Below are 18,709 nucleotides of genomic sequence, written 5' to 3' on the forward strand. Positions count from 1 at the left end.
ATTATCAAACACCATATGTTGTCCTTCCGAAATCTACCAGTACCAGTGAGCTACTGTATAGTGAAGAATTAAAAAATTGCTAACTTTCTTTTATATACTTCTTTGCAGTTGAAGAAGTTTCGTCTGCGACATCATCACACAAGCAGTCAAGTTCATCTATGCACCTTATACCAGCTACCTGTGCCCCGACGTCGAGCTAGTGATATGTTGATAGTGTATGCATCAAATATCATTCTTGAATCTCGAGATCTCAACATACATCGCTTCGGACTTGAGGAATTTGTAAAGTTTGTCAAAAACCGCTAACCGAGACAAGTATTAAACTGCGAGATAACACTCGTATATCTTTGAGACTTTGGCATAGTAGCCAACAAAGACGAGTTTACAGATACTCTACTATGAGTTTATGTTGGCCTTTTGTTTTTGTGTATGCTGCCTGTAAAGTGTAGTACCACATGAAGAGGTTCAATACTCGTCATATTGCGGCCATGATGGAACTAAGTTTTTGACATTTAACACTGCAAGGAACAGTCGTAAAGACTTTAACTTCACAAGTACAGCAACACTACCAAAGAAACATTCACTGAATTTGCAATCTATTATGGACTTATACTTCCTCTGCAATAAAACACGTAAATATAGTCATCCATAAATATGTCGATCGATCAACAAGTATCGATAACGACGGTTGGAGCCTTCAGTAATTAGAAGTGGGGAAAGGCCGAGGAATTGGGGGAATGGGTAAGATTACACAAATTGGGGGGGGGGGAAGTGCCACATTTAAGAAAATGAAATCAGGGGAGCATTACATTTTACTCTGACAAATTTTATCATGAATTTTGCATTGTTTTGTTATTTTGGCATCTCACCATTGCCGCATGTGCCACGGCCCGCCACCGCCACCATTACTCCGCAATACCAGAACATATGAATGAAATCGCTGCTGACTTACATAACCATGAACTGAATCAAATGTTAAATGTATAGTTGTCTCATACTAGAGAAGGGGACAGTACGGTGAGATAGTGGGAGTCGACCTCGGTCCAGACAATGTCACCCTTCTAGACTTTGGGGTCTTCAGCTCTACCAATTAGATCCCAGCACAGGGGATTAACTATGGTGGTAGTAGTGGACAACATCCAATACCATTACTTTTGTAAAATTATCGATGTAGGGCGGCGTTGAGATAGAGCTGTTGCCATTGAGTTTAACACTCGGGTCCCTTTTCTTTTCGGACAGCATTTCAAGCCACATTTTTGAAGTATTTGAACTGGGGGGGGGGTCACGTTGTGGAGAAAGGAAATTTGGGGGAGGGCCAATTTTTAGAAAATGGAATCTGGTTAGTTACATATAACGAGACTGCTTGATTACCCCACCCCTCCATCCCCTCCGGCTCACCTTGTGATTACTGAAGGCTCACTTACACCGATACTTTTGACGTTAGTGGTTGGTGATGTCATCACACTATTACGTCACATATGCAATTGATAGTACTTACTTTTAGCAAACAGTGATGACAGAACAGGTGAATTTTGTTCTGTTTTAAAAGTAGATAAGATTTTTGAAAGCTGCATTTTGTATCGTTTATAATTTTGCATATCATAATGTTAAGTTTTTTTTAATGTAAATTTGTTTTAGGCACGATGCCAATACTTCTAATATAGCGTGTCTTGGGGCTTGGAGGTTTTCAGACATTTTTGTGTAATCAACGTGTATTTTTCTGCTGTTAACCACATGAAATTATTATTACTGCTTTTTTTATCACAAGGAATTTCGTTCCTTTACTAAACTTGTGTATGTACATATCCATAGGGTTGTGTGATGAAAAAAACAAAAGGGGGTGATTCAATAACAATCGTTTTTAATAGAGGGCGTTTATTTCACCTTATCTTTCCCCAGCTGACTTCGAGTATATATTGATTCTGAATTTCTGTAGTGTTTTGATTGTTTGATGTTATTTCAAGTTATTGTAGAGATGGCTTTCTCTTTAAATATGATTATTTATTTCAATTTGTCGTCGTGATCCTTTCAAAGCCTTATATCGATATAAAGTGCACTTACATGTAATACATGTGCTGAAGCCGACTCAATTTTCGTGTAAATCTTTAATAACACTCGTGACCATGAACGATCGAGCAAATAAAGTATTTGAGAATTTGAAAGAACAGTTCATTGTCATCATTTTCCTCCGTTGCAGGACCCTGTTGTTGTATATAACTACGCATGAGCAGTAGTTTACTTGTTAAATCTTGACTGCGTTCTTATCAACCTTGCTCGTACAAAGCCACTTTCCCGCCAAAAGTAGCACACGAAAATGATGTTTTATTGCCCAATATGTAGTCTGCAGTTTGTACACTTACCTAGCCCAATATATGGAGTGTATAGTTTGTACACTTACCTAGCCCAATACATGGAATGTGTAGTTTGTACACTTACCTAACCCAATACATGGAGTGTGTAGTTTGTACACTTACCCAATATATGGAGTGTGCAGTGTGTACACTTACCTAGCCCTATACATGGAGTGTGTAGTTTGTACACTTACCTAACCCAATACATGGAATGTTTAGTTTGTACATTTACCTAACCCAGTACATGGAGTGTGTAGTTTGTACACTTAGCCCAATATATGTAGTGTATAGTTTGTACACTTACCTAACCCAATATGACCTTGCCGAACAAGTGATCTCGTGTTACATAACGGACTGCGTCACTTTGATCAGTAATAGTGATAGTAAAATCTCTGACATGATAGTTGTCGTTAGAAACACTGTTTAGATGATTTGACGACGTCAGAAGTCATTGAATTGTTCAAAATGTTTCGTCCAAGTGACACCACAGACAAGGAAAAAATCCCCTGTCTGTGTGTTCATTATTTGCAAGAGCTTAAAGCCTTTGTAAGACAAACGAAAAGATACAAAAAATCGATTGTACATTGAACTTGCAGTTATCTGAAAAATTTATGTAATTCATAGTTTTAAACGGACGATAACAAAATGCTATGATTTAGTATGTGATAAATTAAGATTTGATGATCATTTAGGCAAGATATATATGAAACAGAGGATAAAATGAACCCCTTTTATCATGCTTATGATCGATCTTAAAAGTGGCCATATGGATGAGAATTTGGTATTTATTTTGGATTTGATAAAACAGCTTCACTATGTTTTTCTACATGAAAATATGATGTGAAATAATATATACCAAGTCAATGTTCTTAACTCAATACATTGCAAAAACATGCAAAAGGTGTAAAAAGTGTTGTTATTGTACGTACAATAACAAACATTTTACACATTGTTTAATGTTTTGCAATGTATTGAGATATGAACATGGACTTGGTATATATTATTTCACATCATATTTTCATGTAGAAAAACATAGTGAAGGTGTTTTATCAAATGAAAATCCAAAATAAATACCAAATTCTCATCCATATGGCCACTTTAAAAGTACCGTAAGGCGTCACTGCTTCCCTTCACGTTTGAAATTCGTTTTTTGTAAAGTGAGAGTAGCTCCAACAGTTGCTAAAGTTTTACTTTTCATCATGAAAGCCGGCCATGAAATGCATCAAAACGTAATCTTTAGTGCATGTCATTTCTTTCACGTTGACCCAGCGAGACCTTTTATTGAAGACAACCAAACCAAATCCTTCCTCTCCGCCAACTCATTCACTTAATGTGATCATCTTAAAGCTATAAATAGCCTGTCTTCCCATCGGGTCAAAGCACCTGTCAATCTTCGCCTAGGAGACGTCTACAGGTTTTTTTTCAATTTCTATATTCATATTATTTTTAACGCCTTTCGAATTTGATATATCAAACTGTAATTTTTCACAGCGTTTAGTTATTCGTGAGGCACACCATCGTCCCAAACCACGGCCTGTTTTACGGCACCGTTCTTAAGGACCCGTCCCGTTTTATTTCGAAATGTAGCGGAAGAAATAACAGCTATGGTTTGCGAGAATGGAGGCACACCACATAATATTATTACCAATCTAAAAGGTCACCACGAAACACCATAACTTCAAATCGAATAAATTGTTTGATTGGTGGATATAAAAGGTATAAATTCATTTATTTTAGTCAAACTTTATAAAATGTAATGAATTTATTATCTTGCTCCGTTCTGAGCCAGATATTTACACGCCTCAAGTGCACTTTGTGTTATCGACCAACAATGCCACTGTATCTACTGCAATTCGAAGGAGACCTCCTAAAAAATAAACAATAAATAAAGGTTAATATTAAGCAGACTATATGTTATAAAATAACAAATTAAGAAATTCTACAAAATGTTCATTTCACCATGGTAACATGACGACAAGAAAGTAAATCGGAAACGATGGATAGACAGTTAATAGATGGTCGGTCCAAGTCCAAATCGGGAATGATGGATGGACAGTAGGCGGTTAGATGCAGACGATGGAAACATTCCTTTAATTATATATTCATCCTGTTGATATTTTAAAAGATGTACGTGAACTACCTTGTATACACATATTACATTTTGTATGCAGTGATCTCACCTATACTCTATAACTTTTTAGTCATTATGAATTATCCGTTATCATAACAATAACACTTATATGAGGTATTGTTCCACGCGATTTGCGCTAATGTCGTCGAGGACTGTCTTTTACAAGAGTAGAAATTACTGGTTGACGCAATTGGACTAGTTCGCATGACAGATAACTGCCGGTCCTTATCAATGCTGTCCAGTAATTTGGACGGAAACAGTGTCTGCAACCCAAGTATTTTTAGCTACTCGAAACCTAACTTTTCCCAGGACGCAATTTCATTGCAAAGAAAAGAAGTTTACTTAGTAAGTTCATAAACACCTTAATCTATTTGCATCTGTCGGTACAAAATAGCTGAGAATAATGGTTGGCAGTGGTGTTTGAACCATCAAAATGCTTTGTATTGTCCTGAGGTCAGTAACACGATCAGAGCGGGGCCAGTGCACTACACAACGGAAGTATCACCAACAGACTTTTACAAAAGGTACAAAAACCTAAAACATCCCAGTCACTTTAGTGCCCTGATTGATGGGTGTCTTCGGAATGGAGAGACAGAAAGAAAGTAAAATACTGCCCGGAAATTACTGATTTATATCAGCTTGTCAATATTTGATAGTTTTATCCGTAATATGCGTCAGAATATTAATGACTGACTGCGAATTTTTGTGGAGTTGATGGATGTGTTTGACGTATTAAAAGGTCAGTATAGCACTTTACTTTAAATCGTCATGATTCAATGAGATCAATGTAATTCTATAAATATTGTCTGGACCAAAGTTGAACTGATCAAGGATTGATGAATACCAATGAAAGTACAAAAAAAATATACCAACAAATATTTAGTCAAGTTTACTTCACTTTTGATGTTTAAACAATTGTATTGTTACCGACATGTAAAATTCTTTGGCGCGGGCACGAACAAACTACAAAAGACTTTCCTTTGTGGTCGGAAAAAAAATAAATTCAAAATAGAACGTTTCCCAACTACAATTCTGAAGTCTGTCTTCCACCAAGTTATTCTACAGTCTTGCCTTGATTATGGGAGGGCCTGGGGTGGGGGTAGAGGGTAGGGGTTCAACGATGACAAACCTTCTGCTTCTATTAACCAAACATGACTAAATCATTTAGGATATTAAATGTACATCACGGACCAAGCATTCTCGCAAACCAGAGCTGTTATTTCTTCCGCGAACTTCGAAATAATGCGTTTTAGACGGTGCCGTAAAAGAGGCCGTGGTTTGCGACGATGGGACCAAGTCATTGGCCGACGTATGATTACGACCCCTCCTCACCCAAACAAGAGCAAACACTTAAACTAAATCAAAAGGCGAGAACAAAAACTGACTTACGGCCAACAATGGTATATAATATTGATCTATATATGTACACATTTGGTACAGGACTCTCCTGTTAGTACTACCCAAGGAGAAATATTAACAGTTGCTATAGACTTCAGTATTCAACTTTCACTTTTGGTGGTTAATGAGCCGGAAATTTTAAATGGTGACAAGTTTAATGATATGAATCTATAATGGTCCCGGTACTGCCAACATACAAGTACATACAAGTAACGGGTTTGAACGTTCAAAGGTAACTACTGCTACCAACAAGTACTGGTGAGGATCATCGACCAAGACAGATCGAAAGCTCAAAACTTTGACCTGTTGATGCGTTATAGCCTTTACAAATTATTTGATATACTAAGCAGATGAACATTTTCGGTCATACAAGTACTAGTTTGAAAGACCGTTCAAAGACAACCACAGCTGTGTAGACAAACACAGTAACGTCTAGCAGGCATGTAATATTCCTGTAACAGTGCAGTTACAGCGCTGCTGAACATTAACTTACCAGCGGAATAACAACGGCCATGGTCGTTTCCAACATTGACAGTTACAACAATGCTACAGAACTGTAACAGCGCTTCTGAAGATCAATGTAACGGTATAGTAACCTCGGCCATGTAATTGGTCTGTTCCTACATTGCTGTTACAACCATGCTACAGAGCTGTAACAGCACTGCTGAGCACCAATTTTACAGCATAGTAACCACAGCCGTGGTCTGCTCCTACAATAATATTACAGCAATGTTACATTGTGAACAAACGCCCCATTTTGTTTATTTCGCATTTAACAGTTTTGTACAGTTTTTCTTATTATGAATTGCTATGATGTGTGTGTGTGGCATGTTGGGGGTACGTGTGTGTGCACAGAGTCGGCTTGCAAATTACAAAGTATACTTTAACCACGTGCACAAGTTTGCTGGTAAGCATGGAATTAGTTTTTCACAGCTAATTAGAAGAGTAAACGGAAAGATAGATAAGCAAACGGTCCCAGTTGTTCTTCCTGTTGAGTTGTATTGCATGTATTTCCTTTCAAACCTGATACCATTAAGAAAATAATGTAATTTTTTACGACAAATGTTAGAGGTAAATTCAATACACACCAGGTAAATATAACAACGATAATTTGTTTGATTTTTTAAAAGCAGTTTACACATATCACTGAAAAAAAATGGCGGTGTATTTTACACTTCAAAAGTTCAACATATATAAATTCCAATATCTCTCGAAGCTTCTGCTGACGAAAAAAATGGATATTTTGCTCATGACATATCTAGCAAATTCATGATGTCATTTCAATAAACCAATACACCCACTTACAATATTAGTATAATGAGCACCTAACAAATATGCTATTACAAAATGTTAAACCCAGAATTAAAAGTCTGGCTTGGAAGATCTTGATAAATCAGACATCAAAATAATTATATATAGTCATATAGATATCTATCAATGATCATGTAGAGAAACTTGAAACTGCAGTTTTAACTCACCAATGAACATACAGGTATATACATTATACTCATTAATATATATATATCGATAGTTTTTCTATGTTTCATTTATAACAGAATTCTTGTCAGATTTGTATAATGATGGCAAAAAGCCCAATGAGACGAATGTTTACAGACCGCAAAATATGAGGAGGGTCTTGGATATAAATAAATAGCTTCTTGCAAATTATTCTGTAGTTTTAGTCGTTATGTGTCCTCGTATGAATGTGTAGTCGTTATGTGTCCTCGTATGAATGTATAGTCGTTATGTGTCCTCGTATGAATGTGTAGTCGTTATGTGTCCTCGTATGAATGTGTAGTCGTTATGTGTCCTCGTATGAATGTGTAGTCGTTATGTGTCCTCGTATGAATGTGTAGTCGTTATGTGTCCTCGTATGAATGTGTAGTCGTTATGTGTCCTCGTATGAATGTGTAGTCGTTATGTGTCCTCGTATGAATGTGTAGTCGTTATGTGTCCTCGTATGAATGTATAGTCGTTATGTGTCCTCGTATGAATGTGTAGTCGTTATGTGTCCTCGTATGAATGTGTAGTCGTTATGTGTCCTCGTATGAATGTGTAGTCGTTATGTGTCCTCGTATGAATGTGTGTGAGACATGGAAAGGACAAATCGAAAACTGTAGGATGATAATGAGGGAAGGTTGTGAGGAATCGTCATACTGTATGTGTACTACGTATCCTGGTCGGCCTATCACCATTTTGTCATTTTATATCTACAATTTTCATTGTGTTTTCATCTGATATCAAGATCAAAGTACGATGCTAGCATTTTGAATAACTTCTACAGAATAATGTCATACGTACGTTGCCGTTTTAGGTGGAAGGGACAATGAAATAAAAGAAGCAATATGACGATTTGTGTTAATATTTATATTTGTATCAGAGGTAGTCTAGATCTGAGGGAGCCGTTTGATACCAGCCTGTGTTCTTATCCTGTGTAAAGTCTATTATTAACGAACGCCAAAGGTTGATAATGAATTTGTTTCAGAAATTTGTAAACGGCAAATTACTATTTTGTCATTTATCACAAATTCAGCATGACTTTGAATAATATGCACTTCGTTATGATGTCTCCCTTCTGATAATGCTTTGAAATAAGAAAACTTACTAAAATGAAACTTTGCTGCAAACTTATCAAAGTTATCACGGTTTCTCGTAGACTGTGTCATTGCTACGGTACCGACCGACTTCGACTGATATAGCCGACTAGTGTATAGCGCCACCAACGGTAAAATTGTTATTGAAGTTTGCCTGTATGGAAAGACAATTTTCAGTGTGATTTTCATTCCATGGTTATTTTCATCAGCATTTTTGTATTCGATGGTGAAAGCAAAATTGCCCCCCCCCCCCCCAGTAAAGCCTGCATTTGCCATATGTGATCATGATCTCCCACAAAAGGCGATATTATCCCAAAATACCTCAACACCAAAACACTCGCTAACACTGAACAAGCTGCAATGATGGAAGTAAATCAGTGCCCGTTAGGGCAAAAATAAGCATTTTTCCAATCAGAATTATCGGAACGCGAAAATACAACCTACCATACACCATATTTTGTAAATTCCATCAAAAGCTACATCAAAGGTCGTCAACGAACTATAGGATCTGGTGTGTTTTGTATAATCCATGTAATATGTATGTACCTATTATATGACATTCGAAGCTTGCATTTTTAAGATAGTAACTTATTTATAAACAAATTATGAATTATGCAAATGGTTCATAACATTAAAAACTACATCCACAATCTATATCGGTAACATGCGCGTTGTTATTATCAAATTGAAGCATATATTGAGATAGACAGACAGAAAGCCAGCCACACAGAGACAGACATTAAGACAAACAAACAAACAAACAAACAAACAAACAAACAAACAAACAAACAAACAAACAAAACAAAACAAAACAAAACAGACAAACAAACAAACAAACAAACAAACAAACAAACACACACACACACACATACACACATACACACATACATACATACATACATACATACATACACACATACATACATACATACATACATACATACATATAGACACACACGCATACATACATACATACATACATACATCCATACATACATACATACATACATATAGGCATCCCACTGCTTATATAAAATCTGTATTATGTCATGCCAGATCGAACCCAGGTCAATTTTCTATTTCTTTTTCGGGCGCAAAAATTTGGAATGACATAAAATACATTAATTCTGTATATCGTTTCAAATAAATCTTCAAGCAATAACTACTTGCGCAGTATAACTGATCAACTGTATAGTTGTAATTTTAATCCTGTGTACATAATACATTATATATATTTTGAGTCATATTCAGTTCCTTACTGTGAATTTCTGTTTATAAATATGTGAGGGGACAGGCCCAGACTAACTGTAAGCTATTTCCTGACTCTCCATTTACCCACTGTTATATTTATTTGATTATTAATTATTAATCCTGTACTTTACAATAGAATTACTTTACGACTACGTGTTAACTTGAATGCTGGGGTAGAATTAGACTGCAAGATACGTCGAGCCGTTCCGCCCTCACCGACTGGAGGGTTTGACCGATGTGTGAGGGCGCACCGTCACGGCGTACCTTACAGACTCACAGACTAGGGTAGAATAATAAGTAGACTAATGCTACTTCTACTCTAGTTCCTATACTCACAGTTTCGTTAGAGACCACGTTGGCGTTAAGACTATGCTATTTCCCTCAGGGTGCCATAATTCACGTTTTAATTTTTACCTGTGTTTGTTAAACAGTTGAATCTTTCACTATATGCCATGTTGATAACCAATCGAGCCAATGTGTAGACTGGTGAATGTGGACGATCGGTATTCAACATGGCTAGACTACATTCATTGATTAATCGAAATATCAGAAAACTACAAAACCTCAAGATTGAAATTGCTGCTAACTACTTGACCGTGCATAATTTGACCGTTGATACTTAAAGTCTGTGACTGTGAGCTAAAACATTACGTATCCCTGATTTGATTTTATAGAATGTGTGACACTTTAAAACCTCTGACCTGTAACGTCGCAAATCACACTAAATCAACTGATATATGCAAGCTGTTCGTATAGAAATCATGTGAGTAGATATAGAGACAATGGCGTACATAACGAGGCGATTGACCAAGAGCTACTGTCACACACCGGGTAAAGCTGCTTTTTGTGGTCGTGCTTTCGGTCAAATATTTGATGAACACCTGACCTTGTATCCTGACCATGAAGCTATAGTATTTTGTGAGGATAATACGAGGATATCTTATAGTAAGTTGATGAGAGATGTATTGGCACTGTCTGGTGGGTTGAAAAAGCTGTCTCTACAACAAGGGGATCGCATTGGTTTATGGTTTGATGAGAGTTATGAATACATCATCAGTAATATGGCCGCGATTCGAGTTGGTTTTATAGCTGCCTTCATTCCATTGAAAGTCACCAGAGAACAGCTCTACCACGTAATAAACAAAATCGAATGCAGCGCTCTGATTGTTGGTCCGGATCAGTACAAATCACTGCTGGAGATGTGCCCTGAAATGAAAAATGAAAATTCAACAAGTTTCCATTTAGATCAGTTTCCTTCTCTTCGCCATCTACTCATCTCTTCTCCTACCAAAGCGGAATCATTGGCAACTGATTTAAAATCGCTGATGGTTGAAGATGTAGGGAGTTCTATATCTTCTGACGACATAGACCCAGACGACGAGTGCTACATTGCCTTTACCTCGGGTAGTACAGGCTTCCCAAAGGCCGTTGCCATATCTCATCGAGCTCTGACCTACTAGCTCATAGAACGGGTGATAAAGAAAAACAACACGTAAAGATGGTCGTAGCAGATCCTTTCACAAGTGCTGCAACCCCTATCCGTGAATCACTCCTGGCTCTCTATAAAATGACGATTATAATACCCAAGAATAAGGAGGTGTCAACCATTCTCAGCACTATCGAGCAAGAAAGGGCCACTTCGGTGAGTTTCTGGCCAGGTCAGATATTTGACCTTATACAAATACATAATATTCACAGCTATGACCTGTCATCTTTGGTTACACTCGCTGTTGGTGGAGGTATTCTTCCATTAGAAATATTGCGGAAAGTGTCAGCAAGTCTACAGTTGAGCATTAACATTATTTATGGTTCCACTGAGTGTCTACCTGCTACCTACCACGTCTTTGGTGAAGTGCAAGAATCCCAAAAAGTTTATGTTGGCCACCCGGCAGATAATGTTGAATTGAAAATTGTCAAAGAGGGCAAGATTGTAGACACGAATACCCCTGGCGAAGTGTGCACGAGGAGTCCTTACACATTCACCTGCTATTGGGGTGACGAGGAGAAAACAAAAGAAGTAAAATCTCCATCAGGATGGTACCACACTGGGGATATCGGCAGAATGGATGAAAATGGATGTTTGGAGATTCTTGGACGAAAGGATGACATGATTCTGAAAAGTGCTACCAATATCTATCCAGCTGAGATTGAACACCAACTTGTGGCCTATCCAGGTTTGAAGTACGTACAGGTTGTTCCAGTTCCAGACAAGAAATTTGGCAACGAGTTATGCCTCTGCTTGTGTAAGAAAACATCTGTTCAAAGTGAAAGTGACGATGAATTACAAGCAAAGGTGCTAGAATACCTGAGTAGCCGAGTACATGATTTCTATATGCCTAAGTATGTACTCATGTTTGATTCGTTCCCCTTCACAGGATCTGGAAAAATCCAAAGAAATGAATTGGCCAAAGCAGCTTCCAAGAGGCTAGATATCAGCCCAAACTGCTAAATAGTAATAGTCAGCTTTGATAGTGAATATAAATATGATATGACATACTCTAAAACATGTTTACTTCATATTCTAACAGTTTTGTCGATCATAGATTACTTAATTATTCTAAAACATTTGTACTTCATAGTGTAACAGTTTATTAGGTCATATATTACTTAATTATCCAGATAGACTCTCTCTTCCTAATTAGACAAACTGGTAGATTAGTCTGTATCTATACTTCAATTGTCACTTTATTGTCATATATGACAGAATTGAATATTGAGTAAACAATCTGTTTTGCAAACTAAGTCTTGTAATAATTTCATTCAGATTTGCAGTTTCCTAGAATATTCAGCTATAAAGGCCTTTGAAAAACGTATTATTCTTATTGACTCGTATATCATTAGCACTATTCCTGAAACACTTTAATATACGATACATAAGCTGGAATGCAGTAAAGGTGTTTTGTTTGAAGCTGACCTTGCTTATTGAAATGTCGAGTGATTGAAGGACAGAATCTATGACCGTGTCAATCTCAAAATTAAGGCAGTGGTTTTTTAAAAAAGAATTAAAGTCGCCGAATCTCATTTTATGACTGAAATAACTTTGATTGTATCATTTTTTATGATTTTTAACTTAAATGTAGTCACTCAGACCACTAACACTTTAAAAAATGTGTCGTGAATAAGATACTTGTGGACCTCGAACCAGAGACTCAATGATTAAGTCTTACTGCATGTACATTACTAACTTTTCAATATTGATTTACCTCTTTTTTGTAACAGAATATTAGGACACTCAGTGTCATTAATAATTGTGTGTTGACACCTGGTAATAAAACTGGCATTGGTACTTGTACTGGATATCCTGAGTGTCCATTATTGTTATTATGATTATCATTATTATTTATTACATCAAGTGAAGGGGCTTACATGTAATATTATATAATGATAAAAATCACACATTTAAAATGAATCTGATAAATGTATGACAATGAATGTTAAAATCCTCGGCTGAAAATAATGAAACCAAAACGTTTGCTAAATAAACTGATGATGCGTCCCAAGAAAACAATGATACACGTTAATTTATAGCGTTTTAAACATTTTATAGGTTTCCTTTTTAATTGTTTCAATTTAATGTGTAGTGAAACATTTTGCTTTCTTCGACAAGACAATACAGTAAAATCAGAATCTACTTTATTCAGATACGCAGACTGTTCGATTTATCTATTCTGTGGGTGGGACATAGTTTTATCAGTGAAACATTCACACATCAACTCATTACAACAAATTACATCGGACTGCCAGTGTTAGATGCACAAAGAAATGACGTCAAAAATTTCCGTCACTGAGAAAAAGTACTAAAAAGTAGTAGTACTGGTACTCATAGATATGTGATCACTTTTTTTCTTCACCTTGTCAGTTCTTTTTAAAACATTGAAAGTGATTCAATTTAAAATTGAAGGAGTGGCTTAGTTGTAGCTAGGATATAGTCTGCCGTCGAGAACAGTTACTAAGTGTGGCGTTGGAGAAAGCACGTCTTTATTACCTCCCGTAAGGGGAGGTTATGTTATGCTTTGCCTGTCTGTCTGTCTGCGTGCGTGCGTGCGTGCGTGCGTGCGTGCGTGCGAGCGAGCGAGCGCGCGCGCGCGCGCGTGTGTGTGTGTGTGTGTGTGTGTGTGTGTGTGTGTGTGTGTAAACAACATAAAGTCAAACATCACTGGACCGATTGACCGACTGCCATAATATTTGGTGGGTATATTACTTTTGGGCATCTAGTTGGATAAATGTTCAAAGCAAAATGATCTTATTACCACTGGTGTGTGATGTGGGTAAAAAATGTCATTATGGTCAAAAAATTTAAACTCAAAAACTACTGGGCAGATGGGTCTGATTTAGTGAGAACATCCAAGAAGTGTTTTTGTTAAGAATTGCTCATGATATGATGATTCCATCAGTGATATGCAAATTAGGTCTAAAAGTGTGTCGTTTTGGTCATAAATCTATAATTCCAATACTACTGAGCAGATTGGACTGAAATTTGGTGGGAGCATTCTTGGGGTGTTTAGGTTAATAAATCTTCATGACATGATGATTCCATCACTGATATGCAAATTAGGTCTAAAAATGTGTCTTTTTGGTCACAATCTATCATTCCAAAACTACTGAGCTGAAATATAATGGCATCTGGGGATGTGTAGATCAAGGTGTATTCGCAACATGATGATCCCATCGACGACACACAAATTAGGTCTAAAATCTCAATTTTGGTCAAATACTTACATCTTGAAAACAACATGGGGCTGAAACTTGGTGGGGATGTTTTAGGACGGTTAATCTGCAGTTATTGTTCAAAACATTTTGACATAAAGGCAAGAATATTTCCCAACAGTTTCTGCCAGAAGTTGAAAGTATTTTTGGCAAGTTCCAACAGTTTTGCAATGTCCAAGTTTTAACAATGCGTGTTTAAGGACATGTGAAATTTCTTTATACATTATGTTGACTGTGAGTAGCTGGAAAATGACATACTGCACTGATCTCCCACTAACAGAGTAAAGCTGTGCTTTAACTAGTAACTGGAAAATTGATAATGTCATTTCAATAAAACAAATACACCCACTTACAATATTAGTATAATGAGCTCATAACAAATATTATATTACATAATGTTAAACACAGAATTAAAAGTCTGGCTTGGAAGATCTTGATAAATTAGACATCACAATAATTATATATAGTCATATAGATATCTATCAATGATCATGTAGAGAAACTTGAAACTACAGTTTTAACTCACCAATGAACATACAGGTATATACATTATACTCATTAATATATATCGATAGTTTTTCTATGTTTCATTTATAACAGAATTCTTGTCAGATTTGTATAAAGATGGCAAAAAAAACCAATGAGACGAATGTTTACCGACCGCAAAATATGAGGAGGGTCTTGAATATAAATAAATAGCTTCTTGCAAATTATTCTGTAGTTTTGGTTGTCCTCGTATGAATGTGTGTGAGACAAGGAAAGAAGAAATCGAAAACTGTAGGATGATAATGAGGGACTGTGTAGACTGATGAATGTGGAGGTTCGCAATTCAGCACGACTAAATCCATTGATAAATCGAAATAGCATACTATAGTACCTCAAAATAGAAATTGTTGTTGCTAACTACTTGACCTCATGCATATGTATAATTTGACCGTCGGTATTGAAAGTTTTGTAAGTTAAAACATACTGTATCCATGGTCTGCTGCTTTCTTTGACTCAGTAACGAGCATGTAACAAAGCAGTGAAGATCTTTAAAAACCACTGACATATAGTTTATACGAGGCACTGTATAAAAATAGAAATCGTGTGAGTAGAAACAAGATCAGGATATCTTATCCCCTACCAGGAACTCTATATAAGTCTTCAAACAGAGACAATGGCGTACATCACGAGACGATTGACCAAGAGCTATTTCCACAAACCGGGTAAAACTGCTTTTTGTGGTCGTACTTTCGGTCAAATATTTGATGAACACCTGTCCTTGTATCCTGACCATGAAGCTATCGTATATTGTGAGGATAACACGAGGATATCTTATAGTAAGTTGATGAGAGATGTATTGGCACTGTCTGGTGGGTTGAAAAAGCTGTCTCTACGACAAGGGGATCGCATTGGTTTATGGTTTGATGAGAGTTATGAATATATCGTCAGTAATATGGCTGCGATTCGAGTTGGTTTTATACCTGCCTTCATTCCACTGAAACTCACCAGAGAACAGCTCTACCACGTAATAAACAAAGTCGAATGTAGCGCTCTGATTGTTGGTCCTGATCAGTACAATTCATTGCTGGAGATGTGCCCTGAAATGAAAAATGAAAATTCAACAAGCTTCCAAGTAGATCAGCTTCCTTCTCTTCGCCATCTACTCATCTCTTCTCCTACCAAAGCGGAATCATTGGCAACTGATTTAAAATCGCTGATGGTTGAAGATGTAGGGAGTTCTATATCTTCTGACGACATAGACCCGGACGACGTGTGCTACATTACCTTTACCTCGGGTAGTACAGGCTTCCCAAAGGCCGTTGCCATATCTCATCGAGCTCTCATTGAAGGATCGAAGGTCTCTGCTGACACAGTAATTCATAAAACGGGTGATAAAGAAAAACAACACGTAAAGATGGTAGTTACGGAACCTTTCACAAGTGCTGCAACCCCTATCCGTGAATCACTCCTGGCTCTCTATAAAATGACGATTATAATACCCAAGAATAAGGAGGTGTCAACCATTCTCAGCACTATCGAGCAAGAAAGGGCCACTTCGGTGAGTTTCTACCCAGGTCAGATATTTGACCTTATACAAATACATAATACTCACAGCTATGATCTGTCATCTTTAGTTACACTCGCTGTTGGTGGAGGTGTTCTTCCATTAGAAATATTGCGGAAAGTGTCAGCAAGTCTACAGTTGAGCATTGACATTGCTTATGGTTCCACTGAGTGTCTACCTGCTACCTACCACGTCTTTGATGAAGTGCAAGAATCCCAAACAGTTTATGTTGGCCACGCGGCAGATAATGTTGAATTGAAAATTGTCAAAGAGGGCAAGATTGTAGACACGAATACCCCTGGGGAAGTGTGCATGAGGAGTCCTTACACATTCACCTGCTATTGGGGTGACGAGGAGAAAACAAAAGAAGTAAAATCTCCATCAGGATGGTACCACACTGGGGATATCGGCAGAATGGATGAAAATGGATGTCTGGAGATACTTGGACGAAAGGATGACATGATTCTGAAAAGTGCTACCAATATCTATCCAGCTGAGATTGAATACCAACTTGTAGCCTACCCAGGTTTGAAGTACGTACAGGTTGTTCCAGTTCCAGACAAGAAATTTGGCAACGAGTTATGCCTCTGTTTGTGTAAGAAAACATCTGTTCAAAGTGAAAGTGACGATGAATTACAAGCAAAAGTGCTAGAATACCTGAGTGGCCGAGTACATGATTTCTACATGCCCAAATATGTAATCATCTTTGAATCTTTCCCTTTCACAAGGTCTGGAAAAATCCAAAGAAATGAATTGGCCAAAGCAGCTTCCAAGAGGCTAGATATCAGCCCAAACTGCTAAATAGTAATTGTCAGCTTTGATAGTGAATATGAATATGATATGACATATTCTAAAATACGTTTACTTTCATATTCTAACAGTTTATTCGATCATAAATTATTTGATATTCTAAAACATTTGTACTTCATAGTGTAACAGTTTATTAGGTCATATATTACTTAATTATATTCAGACTCTCTCTTCCTAATTAGACAAACTGGTAGGTTAGTCTGTATCTATACTTCAATTGTCACTTTATTGTCATATATGACAGAATTGAATATTAAGTAAACAATCTGTTTTGCAAACTTGTAATAATTTCATTCAGATTTGCAGTTTCCTAGAATATTCAGCTATAAAGGCCTTTGAAAAACGTATTATTCTTATTGACTCGTATATCATTAGCACTATTCCTGAAACACTTTAATATACGAAACATAAGCTGGAATGCAGTAAAGGTGCTTTGTTTGAAGCTGACCTTGCTTATTGAAATGTCGAGTGATTGAAGGACAGAATCTATGACCGTGTCGACCTCAAAATTAAGGCAGTGGTTTTTTAAAGAATTAAAGTCGCCGAATCTCATTTTATGACTGAAATAACATTGAATGTATTATTTTTTATGATTTTTAACTTAAATGTAGTCACTCATACCACTAACACTTTTCAAACATGTGTCATGAAGTTAATTGTGATACTTGTGGACCTCGAACCAGAGACTCAATAGTTAAATGTTACTGCATATACACTACAGATTTTTCAAAATTGATTTACCCATTTTTTGTAACAGAATATTAGGACACTCAGTGTCATTAATAATTGTGTGTTTACATTTGGTAATAAAACTGGCATTGGTACTTGTATTGGATATCCTAAGTGTCTATTATTGTTATTGCTATTATGATTATAATTACAAGTGAAGGGACTTAATATTATATAATAATAAAATCACATATTTAAAAGGAATCTGGCAAATGTATGACAATGAATGTTAAAATCCTCGGCTGAAAATAATGAAACCAAAATGTTTGCTAAACTGATAATGCGTCCAAAATAATGATACACGTTAATTTATAGCGTTTAATAATTTTTTTGTAGTTTTATATTTAATTTTTTTTGGAATCGAAAGTGTAATGACACATTTATTCTATGTTTATTTTACTTGTTTTAAAACAACAATGATAATTAGTAACTCCATACTGTTTACTTTGTCTACAACTGTTTGACATCCCGTGTTAGATGCACAAAGAAATACCATCAAAAATTTCTGTCACCAAGACTAAAAAGTAGTAGTACTGGTACTCATAGATATGTAATCACTTTTTTTCTTCACCTTTTCAGTTCTTTTTAAAACATTGAAAGCGATTCAATTTAAAATTGAAGGATTGGCATGGTTGTAGCTAAGATATAGTCTGCCATCGAGAACAGTTGCTAAATGTAGCGTTGGAGA

At 36.5% G+C, this 18,709-nt stretch overlaps 4 protein-coding genes across 4 annotated transcripts in view; all 4 read left to right on the plus strand.

Annotated features, from left to right (window-relative positions):
* Positions 1-752, plus strand: part of LOC144453359 (paired box protein Pax-9-like) — a 20,385-nt gene extending 19,633 nt beyond the window's left edge. The window contains exon 5 of the mRNA XM_078144632.1: positions 109-752. Within this exon, the coding sequence (XP_078000758.1) occupies positions 109-200 (92 nt within the window). The 3' untranslated portion in view covers positions 201-752. The remainder of the gene's footprint in view (positions 1-108) is intronic.
* A 9,755-nt stretch (positions 753-10,507) lies between these two features.
* LOC144445894 (medium-chain acyl-CoA ligase ACSF2, mitochondrial-like) lies at positions 10,508-11,185 on the plus strand. The gene has a single exon (XM_078135539.1). It carries the CDS (start codon positions 10,508-10,510, stop codon positions 11,183-11,185), a length of 678 nt encoding a protein of 225 aa, XP_077991665.1.
* Positions 11,186-11,223: 38 nt separating this feature from the next.
* On the plus strand, positions 11,224-12,174 carry LOC144445905 (medium-chain acyl-CoA ligase ACSF2, mitochondrial-like). The gene has a single exon (XM_078135550.1). The coding sequence runs from the start codon at positions 11,224-11,226 to the stop codon at positions 12,172-12,174; it is 951 nt and encodes a 316-aa protein (XP_077991676.1).
* A 3,417-nt stretch (positions 12,175-15,591) lies between these two features.
* LOC144445915 (medium-chain acyl-CoA ligase ACSF2, mitochondrial-like) lies at positions 15,592-17,283 on the plus strand. Its single transcript, XM_078135560.1, has one exon. It carries the CDS (start codon positions 15,592-15,594, stop codon positions 17,281-17,283), a length of 1,692 nt encoding a protein of 563 aa, XP_077991686.1.
* The last annotated feature ends 1,426 nt before the right edge of the window (positions 17,284-18,709 follow it).

Source organism: Glandiceps talaboti, chromosome 2 (genome assembly GCF_964340395.1).
Source record: "Glandiceps talaboti chromosome 2, keGlaTala1.1, whole genome shotgun sequence".
Lineage (NCBI taxonomy): Eukaryota > Metazoa > Hemichordata > Enteropneusta > Spengelidae > Glandiceps > Glandiceps talaboti.